The sequence below is a fragment of the Electrona antarctica genome, assembly GCF_951216825.1.
Source record: "Electrona antarctica genome assembly, chromosome: 9".
Taxonomy (NCBI): domain Eukaryota; kingdom Metazoa; phylum Chordata; class Actinopteri; order Myctophiformes; family Myctophidae; genus Electrona; species Electrona antarctica.
Window position 1 is genome coordinate 4,987,071 of NC_136790.1, and position 26,410 is coordinate 5,013,480.

Below are 26,410 nucleotides of genomic sequence, written 5' to 3' on the forward strand. Positions count from 1 at the left end.
CGATGGTGAATCCAAGCTAATAGAAACGGCAGGCTTTCTTTTCCTGAAAAGTTGCAATGCAAAAGTTGAAGCCATCGTTCTCACGATAATACAAATCTAAATATATTTTAAAACAAATCTTGTTTAAAAAAAAAATCTGCCTAATGATGTCACTGGTGGACGGGTGTCCGAACTTCCCAAAGCCCTCCTATGAGACACAGACTGAGTAGGAAAAAAATTGTGGTGTTTTTTCATGAACATTAGTGAGGACCAATTATATGAAGAGATGTTGAAAAGTGGTGAAGTGGTCCTTTAAGAATATGTATAACACTGATTTAGGAGTTCACAAGGACAGTGGTTCTCTAACATTTATTTTGTGTAGGCCTAATCCTTTTAGCATCATTGTATACTTTTACCACTGTACTATTTAGCAAACTGTTAATACAGTTATCAATCAATCAATCATTCAACCAATCAATCAATGTTTTCAATGCATTGAGTAATATGAATGAAGGCTTTAGTTTACATCCTTGAGTATGAAGGGTTTAAATCCTAATAGCAGACCTTGTATTTTAGATACATTGTGTTGTTTCTCCTGTGTTACCAGTGCCCCTTAGTGGACTGCATTCATTCCTACCTCCTACTAGCTCTATGGTCGTGTATACCAGCGTTTTATGGGCAGCAGGAAGAAGTTCAAAAGGTGTTTGGCATTGATTGACAGAGAAGATTTTTCATTAGACGCAACCAACCCACATACTCAACTGTAACGCTCGATCATCAATCACCACCACACAAAATGCACATTGTTCTCTACAAATGACAGTTTAAAATGTAGAATAAACAGGAATCCCAACGGCACAAGATGTGATTTATTGTACACCATGCATGTATCCGTATCCACTCTAGAACGGATATGCAAACACCAAAGTGAATCCTCACCAGTCGTTCAGTCAGCCTGTGATGCTTTCACTTTCATTTATCCGGAAGTTGTTGGAACACCACGAACACAGTGACTGAGTGAGTCTCCTATATTCATCTAAATACTCAGTTAGACTATGATGTTTTCAGAAGGCTATAGACCAAACTAGAAGTGTTGTAACATATGGGGGAATACGTCATGTTAAAATTGCATTCACATGTCATTGGTTCGACCTCCCGTTAGATCGACCATTACTAACCCTATCTCTAACTCTAACCTAAACATAACCGCAAGCACGGGAGCAACGCATCCCTCACCAACCTTAATCCGGTCGAACTAACGGGAGGTCGAACCTTAGGGCAGCCCCCAGCAGGTTATGGACCAGAGCTAGCCTTGATGATACAAGTGTATAGAGACTGCGCCTAGCTGTCACTCACAACCATCTTGTAATCCAAGGCTGCCTATAATGGGATCAAATAACTAATGTCGTGATTATTTATTGTTATTTTCTCCACCAGTCCGAAGGCATGGGGAGAGAGTATTTGTCTCCACCAGGCCGAAGGCATGGGGAGAGAGTATGTTTTGCACTCCGTCCGTGTGTGTGTCCGTCCGTCCGTGTGTGTGTCCTTCCGTCCGTCTGTGTACAGCTAATCTCCGGCACCGTTAACCCGGCCGATGCCAAACTTTGCACACACACTCCCTGGATGCCAACGATGAACCTCTGCCCCACATTTTCCAGAACGGCCTGTTATAGCGCCACCATGAGGCAGCTTTTCACATGTTTTACCTAAAACTGCACCGATCTGCGTGAAACGTTGCATGCACACTCCCTAGAGGCCAAGGACAAACCTTTGACCTGCATTTTCCGCATCTGCCTTTTATAGCGCCACCAGGAGGCCGACTTTTGTAAAACACATTTTTGGATATTACTCCTCCAGATTCTGTCCAAAAATCTCACAAATCGTTACACAGTATCTCTATGGTCATGTGCTCAAGTCGGATCTGTCTGATATTTTATATTCCATCCTAATTGGCTATAATTGGCTTTCACAGTTTGCAAGATTGCCCCGTTTTGAACAATAGCCTCAAATCATGAACGCAGCATGCAATTTACGTGAAATCTTTCACACATTTTCTTACTAGGCTGAGGAATATATCCCACCCTTTTCACATTGGCCTGTTATAGCGCCACCAACAGGTTGATTTTTGCAAAACACATTTTTGGAACAAAATGCCTCAAATCATCCAATTGCCATCAAAGGCGTATGAAGAAATGGCAATCGGTACACATGATCTCTGTAGTCATGTGATCAAGACGAGTCTGTTGGATTTCTCAGATTGTACACTGATTGGCTAAGATTGCCTTCCAAGGTTTTCAGGAGTGGCCCGTTTTGTACAAAATGCTGCACATGTCCTGCTCATCCAGAATTCTATCCTCAGAGATGCTATGAGTGATCTGGCTCTGCATTTCCTCAACAAAATGAAGAAAATTGTTGCAAAAAAAAAAAAAACATCTCCTAAACATTTTGCCAAACATCACACACACTCCTATCCTCCTGGTGGAGACCTGTGCCCGGAAGGGCACTTTTTCTAGTTTGCACTCCGTCCGTGTGTGTGTGTGTGTGTGTGTGTGTGTGTGTGTGTGTGTCCGAGTCATCCGAAAGATTTCAACCTTACTACTACTTTTTACTACTAGGACTTAATAGAGGAAATTATTTTTTGCAAATTTTATGCACATTTATAATAATTATTAAAATAATAATAATAAATTAATAATTTACATTTGGGGGATATCTTTCACAATAATAAATAAAACATGTTCTAGACATTCTAATGATCACAAAAACACATATATTACATTTTTTTAGTTATTTTTATCAGGGTTAAAGGTCAAAGGGTCCAAAGATTTTTAATTTGTGTGAATGTCAGCCTCTGTGGGGGTATTTATATGCAAATATCATGACCAATGGCATTGCAATAGTTTAGGTGAAAAAAAGAACATATCTTTTTTGTAATAATTAATTAATTAATTAATTAATTAAAATATGTTGTATTATTGCAACGCTGGGTGTTACAGGGTTAACCCGGTCAATGCCAAATTTTGCACACACACTCCCTGGATGGCAACAAACCTCTGCCCCAAATTTCCCAGAACGGCCTATTATAGCGCCACCAGGAGGCCGACTTTTGAAAAACATTACTCCTCCAGATTCTGTCCAAAAATCCCGTTACACTATCTCTATAGTTATGTGTTCAAGACGGATGTGTCCGATATTTCATATTCCATCCTAATTGGCTAACATTGGCTTTCAAAGTTGGCAGGATTGGCCCGTTTTGAACTAAAGCCTCAAATCATGAACGCATTATTTACTATAGTCCTACTAGACTCCAAATTACATCTGGCCACAAAAGATCACGAGATCTACTGAATGTGTCAAACTGAGATATTGAGCCGACACACAGTGTGGCTTCCCCCCAGTAGGCCTCCTTCATGTTCAGTAGATCCTGTGATCTTCTGTGGACAGATGTAATTTCTTGGGGTCTAGTAGGACTATAGTAAATAATAAAAAAATAAATCGCCATAATATTTTGTAAAAAAATACATATTTAGCCCCATGCTCGAATGCCCCCGCCCCCCCTGTCAAAAACAGCTACAATCCCTAAAACGAAAGAAAGCAGCAAATGAAAAAAAAATGAACACTCATCTTTTACTTTCTCTAATAACAACCTAAAACATGAACCTTGGTTGAAAAAAACTAAAGTTGTCCTTTAAGATCCATTGTTGATCCTCCTGTAGGGTTAGTATGATCAATGGAGCAATGGCGTAAACTATAGCTAAAGTCTAAAATGACACAGAAGGCTTTAAAACATGCAGACTTATATGAAAAAGCTTCTCCCCTATTGTGAAAATTCCAGCTTCACCTTTAGTATATGGCTTAAATCAGTGGAGCCTGCCTGGCAAATGACATGGGGGGTCCTTTGTGCGTGTGTGGCCAAAAGTGGGCGTTACCAAAAGGTGGGCGTGGCCGTGACGAAATATTTAAGCCTTAAATACCATGTCAGTTCACTATATTATTTTAAATTGTGTATTGCCTGTAAAAGCAGGGAGAAATCAGTTATAACACATTTTGAGTTCTGTACATGGGTGGAAATAGGATATTCTAAATGCATTATATTTTTATAAAGCAGATGGACTCAAAGATGTGGTTGCTGATAACGCACTGAAATAAACAACATTTTAAGTCAAGTATTTTAGTCATAAATAGTATATAATAGTATATAAACTATTCTATGAATCAAGGTTTCATCAAGTATCATTAATTTTATTCTCCGTGTGTAGAAATGGCGTCTGCCAGCAGTCTGCTGTCTGAAGAGCAGTTCCTGTGTTCGATCTGTCTGGCTGTGTTCACTGATCCAATCACCACTCCATGTGGACACAACTACTGCAACGCCTGTATCACACAGCACTGGGACAGCAGTGATGTGTGTAAGTGTCCACTATGTAACAAAACCTTCTGTAGGAGACCAGAATGCTCCGTTAATAAAGTCCTCTCTGAGATGGCTGATCAGTTCAGGAATTCCATCACCAACCAAGAACCTGCTAAACCAGATGAAGTGTCCTGTGATTTCTGTACTGAGCCAAAGCTCAAGGCCCTGAAGTCCTGCCTGGTGTGTCTGGCCTCTTTCTGTGAGACTCACCTGGAGCCGCATCACAGAGGAACAGCGTTTAAACGACACAAACTAATCGACCCTGTGAAGAACCTGGAAGACATTATGTGTCAGAAACATGATAGACCTCTGGAGCTGTTCTGTAAGACTGACCACGTGTGTGTTTGTCAGTTCTGCACTGAGTCAGACCACAAGTTACATCAAGTTGTATCTCTGAAAGAGGCATATGACGGAAAGAAGGCTGAGCTGGGAAAGACCGATGCTGAAGTTCAGCTGATGATACGGGAGAGACGATTGAAGATTTCCGAGGCCAGACAATCAGTAGAGCTCAGCAAGAAAGCTGCAGACAGAGAGATAGCAGACAGCGTGAAGGTCTTCACTGCTCTGATCAGCTGTATTGAGAGAAGCCATGTTGAGCTCAACAATGTGATCGAACATAAGCAGAAAACAACAGAGAAACAGGCTGAAGGCTTCATCAAAGAGCTGCAACAGGAAATCACTCAGTTGGAGAAGAGAAGCTCTGAGCTGAAGCAACTCTCACATACTGAAGACCACATCCAACTTCTCCAGAACTTTAAACCCATCAACATCCCTGTACCCATCAAGGACTGGACAAAGGTCAGTGTCCATCCATCTTCATACGTGGGGACTGCGAAGACAGCGTTGGATCATCTGACGAACACACTCAGTAAAGAGATGCAGAGGCTGATTCTCGATGTGTACAAAGACCGTAACATGACAGCCGCGGTGGCTGGAGGAGCTACAGCTGCACATCGGCAGCTGCTCATCGGCATGATGAGAAAGGACCCGTCGGTCTCTGGCGGGCTGCCCATGCATCAGAGCCACTGGATGGCAATGACTATGACGTTTGACAGGGTGCTGGCGAACATCAAGACAAAGTACAGCGTGTCATTAGAGCCAGAGTTCTCTCGGGATGAAGTCACTGTTCGGGTGAAAGCTGCTGGCGGCAGCAGCACCGTAGCAGCCAACTCCCTGGAGAGCCACGCCTTCAGAGCTCTGCTGCGTCTCTACCAGAAGGTTGTGACGTCGTCGACCATGCCAGGAGTCCCAGAAGGTAACAGACCAGCTTCAAGACAATTTAAGGAATTTTGATTATTTGGGTGTGGGGGTGTAGGATTATCTTGCGAGGTCCCTAGTTCAAATATTATTATTTTGGGGGACTCCCCAGTTCAAATGTGATTATTTTGGGGGGGTCGCGGCCTGAAAAGGTTGAGAACCACTGCTGTAGGACTACTGTGATTTAATGTGACCTGAAATGGATACTCAGACATGTTGTTGTGTTGTTTCCCACAGGTTAGGATACACTGACGACAACTGTCAATCCCAGTGATGTCTTAAAAACAGTCAGCTGTTTCTTTGTACTGGTGGCTTTATTTCGAGCAACTTTCTTTCTCCAAAGCCAACGTAAAAACTGACAAATGGAAACAAACAGCACATATAAAGCACATAAACATACGAAAATACACAAACAAATATTCACCTCACTGGCTGCACATAGGGATCAAAGGGAATGAAGGAGGGAACCCACTAATGGAAATAAAATTCCGGCGACCCCAAGGATCGTATTAATAGATAAAAAGAAATTATATCTATTCTGTAATGCTAATTAGAAAGGACTGTAAATATATATATATACCTTCAATAACCCAGCAGGGAGACCAAATACCGTGCTGTATTTACCTTACAAATGAGTGGATAGCCCTTTAAATCTTGAATGACAGCCACGGTACCATAAAAAATAGAAAGATACCTTAAAAACGAATTGGAGACAGACGAAATAAAGTTCTGAGAGGAAGTTTAAGGTTTTAACTGTAATTTTTAGTAGGTAATAAAGTCAATTTACATAGAGAATGTGCTACATGGTTCAGATAATAATAATAATAGTACAATACATCACTATAATTTAGAGTATTCAATTGTTCCAATATGGATCCGAACTGCCCCTCTTCACAGTATCTTCCTGGCTTATACTGCATCTGACGTCAGTTGTTGATAAACGTTCATTGGCTGAATAGATAGTTCATTTCCGCAATATCCACGGTGGTGCTGGTTGTCGAGTGCTCATTGGACCAGCACATGGATGATGAGACTGGTATCGTGACATCTTCCTTGGTTCCGTCATTGAGGGCCATAGACCGGGAAAGCACAGAGGCTGGCGTTGTTATGGCAACCTGAAGATAACATTCTTTCCCTGCTAGCTGTGAACTCTTTCGACAGAGAGAAATACTCTTATCTACTTTCTCACTAGGCACCAAGGTCAAATACATGTCTCAAATCAAAATAGGCCTCTCAGTATGGCAAGTTTACTTGACTGGGGACAGACAGTATGGAGACCGAATAAGGAGTAAACAAGATATAAGATATTAAATCTGAATGTGGCGTCAGGAAATCCATAATATAAGTATGATAAAATAATATAAAGGATAAGATGAACAATCCTGTGTAAACAGGCAGTAGGCTAAGAGTAAAATGATGATATGAAGAATAAGGTGACAAAATATGACCTATATGGAACACAGTCTGGGCCAAAGTTCTATATGTGTTGAGCAACAGAATATGATGGAGTGGCCAACTTGACATGACGTGTAAACAACATGTCAGAATTTATCTAACACCCACAATAACATCAAAAGCAACCCAGACTGAAAAGAAACACAATTGATAAATTAGACTCATAACCAATTACAATACACAACTTAAATCTTGACAAGGAAACAGAAAATATTGACACAGAAACAAACAAAACGAACCTTAACATGGTGACACGCTGTTGTCAAACAAACCTCCGACGGAAGCCTACAAGGCTCGTCAGGCATGATAACTTGACACCATATATGGTCATAAGACCGGAAATGACGAAATTAAACTCCGCAACAAATACATACATGACCAACAAACCAAATAGCAAAATAGAAAATAAGAAATAACAAAAATACTGCCAAAAACATAATTCTGGCAGCTAAAACAACTACCTGAGCAGAGTGACGGACGAGCTGTAGGCTAAAGGCATCAAAGAATGAAGAAAAACTACTGTCCGTTAAATGTAACATAATAGGGCACTGAAGTCCTGACGTCACTTGTTCATCACTGTGGGGGGGGGGGGGGGGTCACTCATAGTCACTCATATTTGATAGTCTGATTCTGGTGAAAATGTAACTAATTTGGCGGCGGTAACATTAGCGGTTTCTCGCTGTCAGTTGATTTTACATATCCATATGAGTCAAGCCGCCGGGAGAATTTGTTTATTTTTGGAACACAGTTCTTATTTGACGCGATATATATATTCTTATTTTGAAGCTTGGGTGTGCTTTGGACGAACTTTCATCCTGGTGTCCCTATTTTGGACATGACGAAAAATGGCCCCAAATTTTTAAAGTGTTTGAAAATAGCAGATCTACAAGGTCACAATGCATCGTGTTGCAACATGTTGTAAAGGATTGATTACTTTATTAACAGTACACAGGTACAGTTCTACAATAATGGAGGCTTGTTTCCAACCTTGTAGATCTACTATTTTAGATATGACAAAGTATATAGTGCTTAACAGTGGTGTTTGAACAACAGTTTGAGGATCCAATGGAGTTAGGTGGTTTAGTCAGAAGCACTTTTTAATACTTTTCATTGTATCAATATTTGTAAAACCCACACACAGACACAATGGGTGTTCAATAATCAATAGCATTGATTTATAAACTCACACAGACATAAGGGCTGTTCAACAGCAGTTATAGCACTGATGTATTAAACAAATATAAGCTAAAATATGGAGATTGGAGTTTTGTGCCCGACAATATGATTATTATCCTATAGCTATATTATTGGAACATAGATCTTTCAATTAAATTTCAAAAATCAATCTTTGTTTTAAGAAGCAAATACTTGAGTAGATGAAAAATAAATTGTGCTAAATAATGATAGAGGGTAAAACTAACATTAAAACAGACTAAATAGTCAGAACAGTATAAAATATAAGTCAATGAAGGAAATAAAAATCACACCCCTGTGTGAACTGAGTGGTGCAAGGTCTTATATAGTCTGATCAGCTATGTCAGTGACGTCACACACTAACCATAGCAACCATGCTCACCTGTGCACGGACACGTACACAGGTACACAAACATACAGACAAAGCTGGTTGTTGGAGTGGTTTGCACCACTCATAAATACATAAAGAATGCTGCCTGGAAGTAATATGCCTATACTGTACATTGTGGCAGCAGCCAGAAAATATGAATATATGTAAGAAGTGTTTGGAAATATATTTCCAATGTGATCAACTTATCAGTCATATCAGCTGTATATCCCCCTTAAACCTGGTGTTACAGGAAACATACCACGCCTTCTTACATGTCTCTCTGACATAAAGAGTTGGATGTCTCAGAATTTTCTGCAATTAAATTAATCCAAATCAGAAATAATCTTATTCGGCCCCCCAAACTCAACCCACTCATTTCACTCTGAACTTGGCACCCTATCCACAAACATCACACTCAGCCCGCAACCTAGGTGTTTTCTTCGATCCAGATATTTCCTTCAACACCCAAGTCACCAAAGTAGTCCAGTCATGTTACCATCAGATCAGAAACATCGCTAAAATAAAATAAAAAATGGTCATATGCAGACCTGGAAACCGTCATACACGCGTTCATATCTTCACGACTGGATTACTGCAATTCAATATACTCTGGTATGAGCAAGAAAAATATATCTCGCCTCCAGATGGTGCAGAACTCTGCGGCTCGCCTTCTCACCAACACAAGAAAACGTGAGCATATCACACCTATTTTAGCTACTCTTCACTGGCTCCCTGTGAGCTACATAATTGATTTTAAGATTTTATTGATTACTTTTAAAGCTCTACATGGTCTAGCTCCCATTTATATAACAGACTTGCTGCGACCCCATAACCCTGTGCGCTGCCTCAGATCTGCGGATAGGGCCCTCCTAGTTCCTCTTGCAACGCGTCTGGTCACTCGGGGTGACCGGGCCTTTGGATAGGGCCCTCCTAGTTCCTCCTGCAACACGTCTGGTCACTCGGGGTGACCGGGCCTTTGCGGCTCGGGCACCTTTGCTTTGGAACTCCCTGCCCCTGGCTCTTAGGTTAGCAGAATCAGTGTCTTCTTTTAAAACGCTTTTAAAAACACATCTATATGCCAAGTGTTTTTCCTAATATTGTTTTTAATTGTTTTATTGACCTGTTATTTTCTTCATATTTTATTCTTTCTGATGTTTTGTTGTTTTGATGTTTTTATGATTCCTGTTTTATAACCTGTTCATTCATTCATTCATATGACATAGCCTTTGCAATGTCATATATGACATTACATAGCCTATGCAAATTATATGACATTTCTATCAACATAAAAATAAACAAATTAGACATTTGTCTCAATGCTTTCTCTCGACTACATGCAGTAGCACATCAGCTCGTATAGTAGATGGTTGTTGATTATAGACATTATTTGTGAATTGTGAATCTAATAAGATGACATTACATCACACAACAATCTGCATTATGTATATTACTTGGCTTTGTTGCAACCTTGATTCTAATCGGTTAATTAAATTAAATTAAATGAATCCCTCGAGATTTAATTACATCGAGGGATTCTGTTCTACCTCTTATGGAAGGCAATACAATCAAATTGTAGATGTCTTTGATTACAACTCGCTGTTTAATGAGCAGGCCAAATAATATAATGTATGCCAGAATGATAATGTATGCAAGAAGAATGAATGTTCAGATCATAGGTTTCACTCTCTCCACTTATCAAATATAGAGGCTTGGCATAATCGTACCCAGACTCGGTGGCAAAAAACGACTTTCTAGCCTTGACAGCCCATACAAACAAACAGAAAAGTCTGATTGTATTAAACAACGTTAAACTCACCACAGAAAGCTTTTGAAATATCCACTTTGTATTTTTTGTTTTTGTTTCATAAAAATATCCACTAGACATTACGGACGTTACGAGCTACTTTCTGTCAAGAAATTCGACAGAGGTGATTATTTTTCCAAGTGTCGCGCTCGTGAAGCACGACACTTTTCAACAATGCAACATCCTGCTGCCTCCTGCATTATTTAAAGGAGCATTCAGTGATTTGGGTGATTTGGGAAAAAAAACGGTCCGCCCCGGTAACAAGATGTGCACATGCACACGCTCTACAGTGGGGGAAGTACAACAGACCAACAACACGTGCACCAAGGCCCGCCCCACTCGATCATGATTGGAGGAAGGCCCCTCTCATCCTGATTGGATGAAGGCTTTGCCACCCAAAGCCCAAACCGAAACTAGGGTTTTTTGACCCCAGGGGCTCACTGGGGACAGGGAGGAACTCTTTATATGGTCAGCACCCTTTATAGTAGGGAGGATTATCCAAAAAATAAGAATAAATAAGTGATATTTGAATTAAGTGAAATCACTGAATATACCTTTAATATTTAGAAACAGGTGGTACGCAGGACCATTGATTGATTTCCAACGAGCGCTTCCAAATCCAAACTGCAACACTCCATGCTGCTAAATGTTTTGCCACTCAGTCTAAAATGGAGAAGGGGGGCGGGGGGGGGGGGGGTTCCCAGTGGAAAAGTCATGCATGTGCATACTCTATTCTCTTATTGACTTCATGCAGTAGCCCACATAACATGTCTGCAGTGGATTTTAAACACTTTGCAGATATTGAAAGAGGATCATTCAAGCTTTTCGTACAGCTGCAATGTTTGACGTCGTTTAATACAATCAGGACTTTTCCGTGTGGATGTATTATATGGGTTGTCAATGGGAAAATGCAGCTAGTTGCCACCCTGCCATTAACTTAATGGCAAGATGGCCACGGTCTGCATATAGTCACTGGGGTCTGTGCTAAAATGGAACAGAGCCTACTTTAGTATCATTGTTAAGTGTAACGCCTGTGAAGCCGCCCAGTTTCTTTCCAATATGTCTGTGCATAGAGCCTTATATGGACATAGCTAGAGAAATAAGCAACCATGGGTCTATGTAAACATGAGCAATTTAAACCTATATACTTTGGCCATTTAAAAAAAAAGAAGAACAAAAAAAAGATATATATATGCCATTGCTTACCTCTCCAAGACAGAAATGCATAGATCTTGCCTATCACTAAACTTAAGAAATCACAATCAAAGGGATCACAAAACAAACATAAAGGCCACCCACCCCTACTGTACCAAGGATGTAAAATAAATAACTACTCTGAACAAACACTGACACATCTGGAACCAGGCAGCTTTATGGAGACGCCCATGAAGAACGGAGCCAATCACCTGCGACTGCGAGAATCCACCTACAGTACTAGTTAGCCACTCACATTCATACACCACTCAGTCTACGCACGCACGCAAGTAGCCACTCACTCACTCAATCGATCAATCACTACTCAATCACACATACACCGGGGGGGAAAGACAGGGCACAACACCACACAGGGAAATACGCATATGACCCTAAGAAGTCATAACACTCCCCCATATTTGTAGTTTTCAGGAGAGTTCTTAACCCATTTTGGGCGGGAACCCCTTTTGGTGTTAGCATTATGTTATGCTTTAGCTATTGAAAAATAGCAGATTTTATAGCAATTTTCAAAAATAGCAGACCTACAAGCTCATAGTGCGCCACCGAGTGGCGCGCTATGAGCTTGTAGATCTGCTATTAGAAACATAGAAACATAGCTTTTTCAGAAAACTGTCAGGATGTAGAAGACATTTTTAGAATCTGATCTCAGGTCAAAAGATCACGTAGGCCTACAGGGATTTGTAGTTTTCAGAACAGTCCTTGACAGACATCACCTAGGCCTATAGCCCACAGCAGACCTCTCTAGTACTCATCATCTGTGCGTGCGTGCGTGCGTGCGTGCGTGCGTGCGTGCGATAAGTCGTCGCCCCCTCTCGTGGTCAAAGTGTGGAAGGACTGGATCCATCCGGTTTCAGAGCAGCAGCCGTAGGGTTCACTGCTCCCAAACTGCAGAGGACAAGAAACACACAGACAATTTAGACATGTTTCAGTTAGCAGTGGTTCCATTCCTACATTCTAGCCAGCATGGTGCAGCACTAGTTGTGGGTCCAATTCATTTTAGTTACTCTTCTGACTTCAGTATGTTTTTGCTACAAGAGAGAGACTTTAAGGGAGGTTTGAGTCTTTTGTTGTCTGTTTAACCCTTAGAAGATGAAAGACGCCAATTGGCGTCTTCATCAGAATTCCGTAAATGATCAATGACGCCAATTGGCGTCTTCACAGTTTTTGATGAATCTAAACATATTAATATGCTCCGAAGCGCTGTTTAAATTCCTGAGCTTATATTCCAACTACATTACCCAGAAAACCCGTGTCACGTGACACACGTGTACGTGTTGCCATTGGAAGCTGGTCCCACCCCCTGTAAACAGTGGGGGCAGAGGGAGTCTTCATAGTTTTCATTGTTTTGCCTGTTTGCCGTCTCGCCCGAGCGATTTTCTAGCAGAAAAAGTTGAAAGCAGTACTATTTATTTGAGCGAGTTTTGTGGTAGTAGTATTGATCCATACGCGTCCCAGTCGCCTTCTCCAGGCGGAGTAGCCCTGGTCCAGTGCTTACAGCGAGACTCGCTGCTCCCTCCCTCCTTTTTTCATTGTCTCCCCATCGTCGTCCGATGAGCTATACCGGGAAACCATTGAAGAAGACGATCAACCTGGAATGTTTTGAGGTAATCTTATTGTAGAAAATGCCCTTCTATAGTGATCAGAAATCATAAGATGATCGCTACAAATAGATGCTTGGATAATTACTACTACTAGTCAGATCATGACGCCAGAATGACTCACCACGATGGCCCCCAGCCATTAGCCAGCACCGAAGGTGCTGGCTAATGGTGTTGGTCGGTGCTGGCTAATGGTGTTGGTCGGTGCATTGGTGCTGGCTAAGGGCTGGAGGGGGGGGTTGGTGTGGATCGGTTGGTTGGTGCAGTACAAATGTATCGTAGCAGGCATGCACGCATGGCAGTACAAGTATTTTATATTGTAGCGTGCCTTATAGGCGATCTGATCTTTAGAGTAATGTTCGCTCCTTTTATTTACTGTCTACAAAGACGGAGAACAAACATGCATCGTTTACTGAAGCAACGCGTGGTTATGATGACGTTGCTACAAGGATCGGAGGGGGGACGGGGAGTGAAGCTAACAGTAGCGTATTATATAAGATCTGTATGACGTTTCATTGACGTCTGAGCTTGCATGATAATTGCATTCATTGTATATTGTATACAATCATGATTGTACATTGTTTAGTGTGTCTCCGTGTGATGATGATGATGACGATGATGTCAGATAGCCTACGTCCCCCCCCCCCCCCCCCAACTGGCTATTGGCCGGGCTGACTACAGCTAAATGTTTATTTTTATATATTTAGAACTGGCATCGGAGGAGGAGGATGATGATGATGATGAAGACGAAGAGTCAAGACTGCGATGGAGTTCTCCGACACTGAACCGGATGCATTCATTCATTTCAGTTGTTGTTTTTTTTTTAAATTTAGCCTACACACACACACACACCGTCAAGAACAACTGGAATGCAGTGGTTTGGGGACACTGGGGAGTTTGGGGACAACTGTTTTGTATGTAGGCCTATTTATTTTCTGTAATATTTATTATAATTGTATTATGTTAGTAGTCATAAAAAATAAAAGACAAGCTTTTACAATGAGTTAGACCTGTCATGGCTATTTTGTTCACTAGTCTGAGGTTTATGGTTTGACTAAGCGAGTTTCAACTGTGATTTACTCTGTAACGGTAGATGGTAAGAACCCAATTTTTTTGTTATAATACAGTATACATTCAAGTCTATATTTTGATACATAGCATGGGCACAAAGTCATATCAAAACAATGTCCTTGGATGAGTTTTTTATCAAAACTGTTTCTTCACAACAGGTTTTTGAGATACATGCATGAATAGACACGGTACTGGTAAGACTATGTAAACATGGTATATATCAAAATGTGCGTTAGAATGTCTAATTTTACCCCAAAAAAGAATTGAGTTTATATGATGTTCCATTTCAGAGCTAGGGGGACTTTTAGCTGGATAGGTCAGATTGATCATGACTGACCATGCTATTTATAGATGGCAAAATATCTACAGTGGTACATGTGAGAAACTTTTTATTTTATTTTAATTGAACTAGACAACTCACCCTTTAAAATGAGATATTGCATGGCTATGTACGCCCAGCAGAAAAAAAGTTATTTAGAAAATAAAACTTCAACCGGTCATAACTTTTTTTGTTGTCCTAGAAACACTACCCAGTGTAAATGCAGGCTCTTTTAAATGGCTTCCAACACCACAACTAAACATTTTATCAACTCAGTTAATTTTTTTCCTGGAAGCAGACAAGCCAAGCTTTCTCTGAAGGTCTTTCGTTGTCACACATTCACAACAGAGAATTTTCAATAAATCATTCAAAAACGCCATTCTGCCATAGAGAAGTCTAAAAACTATATAGAAATCCATGAAACTCTCAAAGAGTTAAAGCCACAGTAGTTATGGCTCCAGGTGCCACATTTTAATGTAGTAATGTTCAACAACTACGGACTAAAGACAATAAATATTTTCATGGAAAAATTTGGAATCGTGATCTCAATTTTTGTGGAGGAAAATCGAGATTCACATCACATTTGAGCAAGAATCGTGCAGCACTACTGATCATACCTCCATGTACACTGTATAGAATCAGTATAGAAACGTACCTCTCTATGATGCTGTTGTTACACTGAAGCTCCCGGACCAGCAACTCCATTTCATCCTTCAGATGATACATCCTGGATGAAGAAGATGTATGTCTATCATGTATTATTAGTACTAGTCCATACCCGTTTGGGGATATGATATGAGTTCATTAATTGTGAGTACATTTCACCCAGGTGAAGGTAATCAGTCCTCTATCGTCATTCCTCTGCCAGTAAAACCTACTCGAGTAGGTTAATAGATACATTAACCTAGTTACACATTGCCTCCAGTGCCGTCGCTACGTATACGCGCAATATGCACTGAGCGTAGGGCAACACGCTGAGCGTAGGGCAACAAAAAGTGCCAAGCCGACCCTCATAATAACAATTTTCTCCGCGGCTCTGCTCTGTAATAACGAGCGGCCGTGTGTGTGTCCTCGCAAACGGTGAAAGTAACCGATCTTCATGAGGAAACCGAGCGCTCTCGTCGGGAGGGGGGGCAGCACAAATATCCTACGAGTAGGCCAACCAAATGGTCAACGACGTCCCTGATTTCCTCTGTCAGTAAAACCTACTTACACATTTCAGCGCCAATTCTGTCCTCAAATTTTGAGCACGGGATATCTGCCACTTACTGTATATATAAAGGTCAGCTTGATATAAACTTTTGATATAAACAGTCGACTCGACAGCAGAATTGTAATGTTTTGCATTCACCTGGTATATAAAACCTCCACGACAAATAGCATGCACGTCGCACGCACGCACACATGCACCCACGCACGCGCGCACACACAAACACACACGCACAAACACACACACCTGGAGACCATGGGGTCCTTGTCCCTAGGCGTGTCCCCTGCCACCAGCACGCATGCACGCACACGCACACACACACAAACACACACACGCACAAACACACACACCTGGAGACCATGGGGTCCTTGTCTCTAGGCGTGTCCCCTGCCACCAGCAGCTGATGATGTGCTGCTGTCTTGGAACGCAGGGAGTGGAGGAGTCCTCCCAGAGCCTGAGGATCATAGAGGGTTAATATATGAACACTTCTGGTGCTTCGGAAGCTTTCAGAATAAAGGCGCTAGAGTGCCAAGCAGTGAGGGAGATTTTGCTCTGAAATCCTCCACTTTCCATTTCCCTCAAAAACCTACTACATCACGCTAGTAAGTCTGATCTCTCTTTAGAAGCGTTAATATTGTAACTGAGATGCATGGTGAAGTCAGAAATCAGTCCAGAACATCGGCGCTATGATCAATCTGTGCGGAGACAGCGTAGACTCAGAGAAAATAGGGAGGCCCGTCGGGCCGTAAATAAGGAAGTAATGTGGGCGGGGCTGAGCACGGCCCTGCTATAGGCACTGGCCGTTTCCAAAAAAATTGATTTTAGCTATCCTGTTTTATATCGATAAAAAAGACCTTAAGACGTGCCCACACGTTCCAGGCAGTGTTAATCTTTTCACAATATTTTCATTTAGTCTTTTGAATAACACGCCATTTAGTTTTAGTCCTATTAGTCCTAGTCTTCTGAAAAACCTTAGTCGACTTAGTCTTAGTCAACAATATTAACACTGGTTCCAGGCACCCCGTGGTTTTATTTGACAAGATGTGTGTGGACGTCCTGGGCATCAGAAGTGTTAACACATTGAACTGCCACCATTCAAATTTCTATAGACTTCCTTGCAGCGGCCATCTTGGTCCAGGCAAATACACCGAGCCGAGCGTTGCCTAGCAATGGGGAACGCTGCTTTACGGTAGATATTAGCGAGACCATTCTGAAAAAATAAAATAATAATCTTATAACGTGTAGGCTACCTCAGTGTGCTGGTCATCACATGTCTCCAGGTCAGCCATCAGACCTCTGGAGAAAGAGGTGAAGTCGTCCAGTCGACACTGCATCTCTAGCAGGACACTGGAGACACATTGACACGCACACAGACAGACATGCACATAGACAGACACGCACACAGACAGACATGCACACATACAGCCACGCACACACACAGACAGATGGGTTCAAAAATGACTTACAGATTTCATTTTTTTAACTAACGCCGCATATGTAGTCACAATGCCTTAGATAGTGTGAATGCATCCACAGGGGATGTAGCTCAGTGGTAGAGCGCATGCTTCGCATGTATGAGGTCCTGGGTTCAATCCCCAGCATCTCCACTCTTTATAGGTGATTCAATAAATGCTGTAACACAAAGGAGGGTTCCGAATAGACATTTTACAACGCTTGAGAATATAACCTTTAATCTTCTGATTAGCTTGTTGCACTATGGCTGTGTTTGGTGCTTCAAGAGCAAAATAATGTTTACAAAATGAGCCATTTAAAGAACATAATTCCTAGTGTGCATAATAAAAATCACACCCGTGTGAACTGAGTGGTGTGAGGTCTTATATAGACTGATCAGCTGTGGTCTGACGTAATGTCTGACGTAATGAAATCACACCCGTGTGAACTGGGTGACCATAGCTAGCCTGGCTAATAAGCCAGACTAATATCACACAACACTGTCGCGGTATATTAGTCTGGGCTGGCTCCACTTGGATTTCATTTCCCGGGGGGCGGGTTCAAACATTTTCTCTTTGACGCAATTGGTCAGAGCTACTGTCAGTCAAAAGTCTCAAGCATTGAACGTCACTGTACCAAAGCCCGCCCATATTGCATACCGTGTCCCGATTGGTCCGACCTGTTCTCGGTTGTAGGAAAGAGGCGTGCTACTGAGCCTCGCCAGACCGTAATCCGCTGGTAGGCAATTTTTTTGTGCCAACGGCTGATTCGGTCTGGTTTATTAACCAGGCTAGACCATAGCAACCGTGCTCATTTTTTGAGCACAGACAGACAGACAGTCAGACTAACAAAGCCAGTTGTAGGAGTGGTTTACACCACTCAATAATAACAACACACACAATGAAATGATTCATACAAAAAATCATGCCCGTGTGAAGTGAGGGGCGCTCTTCGCTCATTCCGGCCAATCGCAATTTGCGTCTTCACTTTTCTGTCTTCACTTTTTATGTACTTTGCTCAGCCAATCACATCATCGCTATGGGATGATCAGCCAATCAAATCATCGCTATGATTCACACAAACACACAAAGCTGGGCATAGGAGGGGCCAGCACCCCTCAAAAATGTATTTAAAGTACCAAAAGTATAAAGTACTCATTATGAGGAAAGTCCCCGTTTTCAAATGTGTCAAAATGTTTTGAAAATAGCATATCTACAAGCTCACAATGCGCCGCGATGCCCATTGTGAGCTTGTAGATCGATGCCCATTGTGAGCTTGTAGATCGATGCCCATTGTGAGCTTGTAGATCGATGCCCATTGTGAGCTTGTAGATCGATGCCCATTGTGAGCTTGTAGATCGATGCCCATTGTGAGCTTGTAGATCGATGCCCATTGTGAGCTTGTAGATCGGCTATTTTCAAAGGGCCAAAATGTATATACTGTAGGGCTGACGTGGGTAATGTATGTTTTGTAATAATAATCAGAATTTACAAAGTAACTAGTAATTACCACTTTAATTGCCCGGAACTATTTAATCCATTACATTCATGTGCCCAGTCGATTTATAAACACGGACGCCTTTTCCGGACGGACCGGCCGGAAGTTCATGATGTTGTGTAGCAGCTAACAATAGCCACAGCACTTTAGAATCGATCGACAACAACGGGAGACAAGAATAAATCTATCGAGACTAGCGACTGGACCGCGGAGCGCCGTCTAACACAGGATCTTTTTTCAGAAAAAGACGGGATGATTTAGATCGCGATTTATGAACGCTTTAAGATTTTCGTTTTCATCAGCTAAACAGAGGAGGGAGTTTTTTGATGACGTCTCAGTCTTGCGCGTCACCGAGGAGAGCCCAGCAGGCGCGCCTGGGCTATACAGCCAGGCGATCTGTTCTCGTATCAATAAACTTCGTCTTTAGGACAATACTTCGTCCTGAGCGTCGGGTGTTACTAATAGAAAGGACAAAGAACTTCGTCCTGGGCGATTAATCTGGTAACTAAAGTTTTCAAATAATTGTAGTGGAGTAAAGGAAAAATGTTGCCTCTGAGATGTTATGTAGTGGAGTAGAAGTAAAGGAACTGAAAATGTGACATACTCAAGTAAAGTACAATTACCTCAACACAGTACTTAAGTAAATGTACTTAGTTACTTTCCACCACTGCCTTTGAACTCTGACCTCTCACCTGTCTTGGTGGTGGTAGTCTCACGTTGCCAGACTGTTGCCTCTCGCAATGTTCAAATGCTTTGGACTTAAGGTGGCCTTACACTAGCCGATAATCGGGCATTTTTTGACGCTCGGGGGGTGCCCGACTCAATCGATCTGCTCGGGGCCGCTCAAAGCGCGATCGGGATCGGCCCGATCAACATCAAGAATGTTTGATATTTGCTCTGCCCCGCTCCGATTATCCTGTAGTGTGTGGTGCTATCAGATTTCAGATTGAAAAAAATCGGCTAGTGTAAGGCCACCTTTACAGTCTGGAGCAACGGAAGCTCTGATCATACAGTCTGGAGCAACGGAAGCTCTGATCATACAGTCTGGAGCAACGGAAGCTCTGATCATTACAGTCTGGAGCAACGGAAGCTCTGATCATGAGTAAAATACAAAGCGGAAGTGGAGCCTCCTCCCCACTTCCGTTTTGTCTTTACAGTCGCACAAACTTATCCTAATATAAATAGAAATCATCTAAGCATATATAGCTTGCTGCTTAGCAGAAATGGACATAAAATAATTACTAAAGATATTTTAAAACATATTTTCGTGAACGGAAATGGCAGCTTCCTTACTCGGATTTCGGGAGGTGTAGTTCTAGACTCTATGTAGCATTCGGAGATTGTGGAATAGTTGTCTGGCTACGTGAGACTATGGTGGTGGTGACCTCACCTGTTCCATGTCTTTGCCGTGGTCAGCAGCTCTCTGTATCTCTGGACACATTCATCCTATGAGACTATGGTGGTGGTGACCTCACCTGTTCCATGTCTTTGCCGTGGTCAGCAGCTCTCTGTATCTCTGGACACATTCATCCCTGAACAGACTCTTCATGCGCTTCACATGAGAGGAGAGGTGGATTCTGGGAGAGAGAGAGATGAGAGAGAGGGAGATAGAGAGAGAGAGAGAGAGAGAGCAACACATACTCACTTCTCAACAAACAACAACACATACTCATTTCTCAACAAACAAACAACACATACTCACTTCTCAACAAACAATACATACTCACTTCTCAACAAACAACAACACATACTCACTTCTCAAACTTGTGGATTTGCTCATCGTTGTAAAGTAGTTCTGTGGTAAAAATAAATAAAATAAACACAAGACATACAGTATGAACATGCTGTGAGATAAAAGTATGAATCCTGATGAGACACAAGTATTGGCAATCATACTGTCCTTCAGTCACACACACACACACACACACACACACACACACACACACACACACACACACACACACACACACACACACACACACACACACACACACACACACACACACACACACACACACACACACACGTGCGCTACGTACTGCCAATGATCCTGTCCTTGCGGTACTGCTGGTGGATTATGATCATCTTCTCTTGAAGGACCTCCATCTTCTCCTGGCTGCAGCGGGAGTGAGAGTTCAGAGTTCAGAGTTCAGAGTTCACCACAGACACGATGCAGGCCCCCAGAGCGGCTGGCCAACGTTGAAGCCGCCAACAGCGGGAACTGCAGGACGTTCATGGAGGTGGATGGACCCCACTTTGAGAACCACTGTCCTAGAGCAGGGGTTCTCAACGTTTTTGGCCGGGGACCCCTGGAAATGCTTTGGCAATGTCTCGGGACCCCCGCCCCGCCCCCTCCCGACCCCCAATATAAATTGACTGCTACAATAACCTTAACCCATTTTGGGCGGGAACCCCTTTTGGTGTTTTAAGCATTATGTTATAATTTAGCTATTAAAAAATAGCAGATCTACAAGCTCATAGCGCGCCACGCGCTATGAGCTTGTAGGTCTGCTATTTTTGAAAAATCGTGAAAATGAAAATTTAAAAAAAATCTTTTTTTTTCTTCTTTTTTTTTTAATAATTTGGGGACCCCCTAAAATAATTTGGCGACCCCCCGAGGGGTCGCGACCCACGGGTTGAGAACCCCTGTCCTAGAGTATTTTTGAGGGGCGCTAGCCCCTGCAATGTCTGGCTTTTGAAATTACGTCATATATACGGCAGCCAAGTCTATGGACTCTTTAATGTTTGACTAGAGCACTATAAACCAGCATTATTAGGCACCCCTCATTTCACACAAGTGCAATTCTTTTAATTATACACGGGTATCGGATCGGTACCCGGTATCGGCTGATATGCAAGTTATTTGTATCGGTATCGGGAAGGAAAAAATAAAAATGGTATCTCTAATGGTGTATTATTATTACTTTACCCAGTGACGAGTAGCGTAAGGTATTACTCTGCCAAAACAGTAATATTATAAAAAAATAGCACATAGGCCTACTACATTTTACTCAGGCCACCGTTTGAAAACATTTCAGGTCAAGAGAGATTTCTGCTTTATTTTATAATTTCTATGGCTGATTGGTGACTCTTCTTCTTCTTCTTCTTATTATTATTATTATTAAAAAAATTGGATTCAGTTCTAAAGAAGCTGACGGGGTGGGGGGGGGATGTAATATGTAATATAATATGTAATAATATATTACTCTTGATTCAAATATAATATGTAATAAGTAACATATTACTCCCATGATGAGTAATAATATTGCCCGTCACTGCCCATCATCATACCTCTTGTCATGTGCCAGGCTGTCAGAGAGCTTGGCCTGCTCTATGAGCAGATGTTCCAGTCTCTTCTGGAACTCCTGGATCCCCGCGGCGTACATGGGCACGTGGTCCCGGAGCTGAGAGGACGGACAGCAGAGCAGTGTTGATTTCGTCGACTTAAAACTAAGACGAAAAATGTTCCGTCGACTATACCTTTTTTCACTGAGGAAAACTAAATAGAAACTAAGCTATGATGACTAAAACTGAGACTAAATATACTGACAATTTCGTCAACAAAAAAAACTAGACTAAATTGTTGTTGGAAGGGACTAGTGGACAAGAGATCCAGTATAAGTCATTTTACAATTAGTTGCATCATGAAAATAGCCAATCTACAAGCTCACAACGCGTCGCAGTTGTGGGCTTGTAGATCAGCTATTTTCAGCTATTTTTGATGCCGTCATTACGACGGCATCAAGGCTCCGCCAAAATACATTTTGTTCGACTAAATCAGCTGTAGATTTAGTCGACTAAAATCTTATGATATTTAGTCGACTAAAACTAGACTAACACTAAAACATTCCAGGTGACTAAAACGTGACTAAAACTAAATGAAAACCATTCAAGAGACTAAAGCTAAAATCTAACAACAACAACACAGTGTCAGTGGCTCCCTGATGATCACCTGATCTTACACACAGTACAGTTCTTACACGCAGTCGTACAGTTACTGCTGACTCATCCACAGGGGATGTAGCTCAGTGGTAGAGCGCATGCTTCAAAGACCAGGGGATGTAGCTCAGTGGTAGAGCGCATGCTTCGCATGTATGAGGTCCTGGGTTCAATCCCCAGCATCTCCAGTTCTTTATGAACGATTAAACAAGCGGGTTCTTTTCCCGTGGACCGTCTAGACATTCTCCAACGCTTGAGGATTTAATTATTTTCTGATTAGCTTGTTGCACGGCCTGTTGTTTGGTGCTTAAAGAGCAGATGTTTAGAATAGAATAGAATAGACTTTTATTTGTCATTTGCACACCAAGCATACACTGAGCATACAACGACATTTCAAGGGAGCTCCCACATAACCGTAGTACATAAACACATAACATAACACGTAACATACAACACAAAGTAAAGTGCATGGTGATATTTTAAAGTGCATGATGGATGAAAAGGGAACCAATAAATTATCACAGTCCAGTTAGAGTCAGAATGCATGATGCATATGAGGGGACAGTCAATGCTCATTTAGTAGTCGTTCGTTTAGCAGTCTGACTGCGTAGGGGAAAAAGCTGTTTGTCAGTCTTGAGCTACTAGCACTGATGGACTGGTATCTCCTCCCTGAGGGAAGGAGGTGAAAGAGATAACGTGCTGGGTGTGACTGGTCTCTGATGATACGGTGGGAGAGGCCGAGGCAGCGGGAGGTGAAGACGGAGGTGATAGATGGTAGAGGGGACCCGATGATCCTACCTGCTGCCTTTCAAAGATGAAACTGAAGATCACACAAAAGAACCGATATCCGATCTCAGATTATTTGTAGCCTCCCTACTAACAGCTTGATGCTCTTAAAGAGACAGAGACAGGCAGACTGGGATGATCCGATGGACCGATACCGACATGGCATCCATCTTTATGGCCGATATGGCCAATTTCAATACGCTACAAATTATAACGTAAAAGTTGGTTAGAACTGGAACCAAAAATACTTTTGTATTGCCTTGAACTGGGAACCAAAGTGGACGTGTCACTATTCTACAGGTTGGAAGATGCATATGCGATATAAAACAATGGCATCATTGAAAGAAAAGAGAAGGGAAACTGTGAGTACCATCAACTGTCAAATGGACACTTTGACTGGTTTGACATATGTATTTGACAATTTGCTGGCCAGTCCTCGACTCGAACCTGGGACAACTGGGCAGTCCAGCTCCCCATGAGACAGGCTCTCTAACCACTCAGCTATGTCAGACCCAATTACAATGGTTCTGCTTTAGAGTTAAAATAAAGCAATCAACATTTAAAGGGGTACCAGTCTCTCCACTTTTCTCCGGGCAACGGAAGCGTTGAGAAATTTCAGATTTTATAGCAGATGGCTCTCTGATGGCTCTCACACACACACACACACACACACACGCACGCACACACACTCTCACCAACTGCAGCTTCTTCCCATTGTCGGTTGAGTCTGTGCTTTCTGGAGGGTGATGACCTCTGAGAGAGAGAGAGAGAGAGAGAGAGAGAGCGAGAGATAATCTAATCACAAGGACGTCTCAGAATGAACTAGAAAGATCAGACCTGTCTGAACTGAGAGGTGCTCTGTGTGTGTTTGTGTAGGCATATCATATCATTTCCATAGAAGGTGAGATCAATCTGGAGGGTTCCATATCGTAGGTGTTGCATCAATCGTTGCATCGTGCAAGTGTCCACTTGCACGTTAAAGAGAAGTTTGTTATTGACGCAACAATGTTTCGGTCATCTAAATGACTGAAATCAGTCGTGGCGACTGAGAAACCTTAATTGGCATGTAGGACTTGTTGCACTGCTAAAACACTAGTAGCCAATATATCTGCAGCATGTACTACTGTATGGATGAACTCACAACGTTCATATCTGCAGCATGTACTACTGTATGAATGGACTCACAACGTCCGCAGCGTGTGTTCCGAGCGCAGGCAGGCCTGTAGCTTCATGCTGATCATGGTGATGCTGAGCATGGCCTCTTCACACTCCCTACGAGTCTTCATCCTGAGGATAATAGGAGAACAGAGGGTTAAAAAAAGTCTGTACGTTGAAACTATAAACACTATAGGATGCCAGGTCTACAAATGAACCTGGCATCACGTGGGGCGGCAGTGGCTCAGGGGGTAGAGTGGCCGGTGGAGCGACCAGATGGGAACCACGAGGATACTAGTTCGATCCCGGGCATCCCCCAGACGTAAGGACCATTCCTAGTCCAGTTGTCGGTGAAGAGGTGACCACCGAAAGCTACAACATTGACGCCACGCCGTGGTGGTCACTCACCGCTCACACAACACGTCTCTCTGTTTTTACTAACCACCGTTTGGGTGGTCACCTCTTCACAGAAAACTGGACTATGAATGAAGTGTCATTGAGCAAGACACTTCTTGCTGCAGTCGGGAATGTGTGTGTGTGTGTGTGTGTGTGTGTGTGTGTGTGTGTGTGTGTGTGTGTGTGTGCGTCTCACATGTAGCTGTAGTATCCTTGCAGCAGCAGATCTGTGTGTGTGTGCAGACAGCGCACTATCCTCAGATACTGGTGAACTACGCCCACCACCACCTGTTGACATGTGACAGGAACCAGAGAGAGACGCACTCTTACTTCTGTTCTACGTTTAAGTGCTGGATAGACTGGATAAAACGCACGCACGCACGCACGCACGCACGCACGCACGCACGCACGCACGCACGCACGCCATAGAAGACACACACGCACATGGGCACATACACAAAATAACACAAGACAGAGACACAACTGCAGAGATACCTTGGAGAAGTTGTAGTCTGCCATGACATCAAACTTAGGAGGGATCACAGGGGTTTCCGCTACGAGGAAGAGAAAGAATACAATACATGTGTGTGTGTGTACAGTACATACACATACAGTTATGCCTACAATTAGTAAAATATTCAGGTTGGGATGAGAGTTTAGATTAGGTATGTCATTTTCGTATGTTTAGCTGTGTTTTTCTGCCATTTTCCCCTCCGTAAAACGTGTCCAGCCTGCTACATCCCCTGGTCTTTGAAAACGTGTCCAGTCTGCTACATCCCCTGGTCTTTGAAAACGTGTCCAGTCTGCTACATCCCCTGGTCTTTGAACGTGTCCAGTCTGCTACATCCCCTGGTCTTTAAAACGTGTCCAGTCTGCTACATCCCCCTCGTGTCCAGCCTGCTACATCCCCTGGTCTTTAAAACGTGTCCAGTCTGCTACATCCCCCTCGTGTCCAGCCTGCTACATCCCCTGGTCTTTAAACGTGTCCAGTCTGCTACATCCCCTGGTCTTTGAAATGTGTCCAGCCTGCTACATCCCCTGGTCTTTGAAGCATGCGCTCAAACTTTTATATTTCATACTTTATTACGATATGGAATCCGAATGGATTGATCTCACCTTCTATGGAAATGATATGGCTCAAACTTTTACATTTCAATGGACCCATTTGGGTGCGGTCCGTACAGACCCCCATACCATAATCTAAGTTGCATTGTACCATTGCATGCGATTAGAAAACATGATTTATTGTTTCTCCCTTTATATAGAGGTCTGAAACCTTTTTTTTAAACTTTTTTGCATGACCTT

The 26,410-nt window shown here is 42.4% G+C and overlaps 2 protein-coding genes across 3 annotated transcripts in view; one reads left to right on the top strand and one right to left on the bottom strand.

Moving 5' to 3' along the window:
• Nucleotides 1–4,289: 4,289 nt before the first annotated feature.
• LOC306929283 (tripartite motif-containing protein 29-like) lies at nucleotides 4,290–5,886 on the top strand (the record flags this gene model as incomplete). Its single annotated transcript, XM_079509725.1, has 2 exons — nucleotides 4,290–5,642; nucleotides 5,882–5,886. Exons 1-2 carry the CDS (start codon nucleotides 4,457–4,459, stop codon nucleotides 5,884–5,886), a joined length of 1,191 nt encoding a protein of 396 aa, XP_079365851.1. The 5' UTR covers nucleotides 4,290–4,456.
• Nucleotides 5,887–12,444: 6,558 nt separating this feature from the next.
• Nucleotides 12,445–26,410, bottom strand: part of ikbke (inhibitor of nuclear factor kappa B kinase subunit epsilon) — a 39,664-nt gene continuing 25,698 nt past the window's right edge. For both annotated transcript variants that reach the window (XM_079509309.1, XM_079509310.1), the window contains 12 exons: nucleotides 25,601–25,659; nucleotides 25,302–25,393; nucleotides 24,740–24,841; nucleotides 24,250–24,307; nucleotides 22,121–22,233; nucleotides 20,869–20,945; nucleotides 20,585–20,624; nucleotides 20,305–20,406; nucleotides 17,131–17,227; nucleotides 16,231–16,334; nucleotides 15,326–15,397; nucleotides 12,445–12,567 (listed from right to left, as the gene is read on the bottom strand). In XM_079509309.1, coding sequence (XP_079365435.1) covers nucleotides 12,501–12,567; nucleotides 15,326–15,397; nucleotides 16,231–16,334; nucleotides 17,131–17,227; nucleotides 20,305–20,406; nucleotides 20,585–20,624; nucleotides 20,869–20,945; nucleotides 22,121–22,233; nucleotides 24,250–24,307; nucleotides 24,740–24,841; nucleotides 25,302–25,393; nucleotides 25,601–25,659 — 983 coding nt within the window. In that variant the 3' untranslated portion in view covers nucleotides 12,445–12,500. The remainder of the gene's footprint in view (nucleotides 12,568–15,325; nucleotides 15,398–16,230; nucleotides 16,335–17,130; nucleotides 17,228–20,304; nucleotides 20,407–20,584; nucleotides 20,625–20,868; nucleotides 20,946–22,120; nucleotides 22,234–24,249; nucleotides 24,308–24,739; nucleotides 24,842–25,301; nucleotides 25,394–25,600; nucleotides 25,660–26,410) is intronic.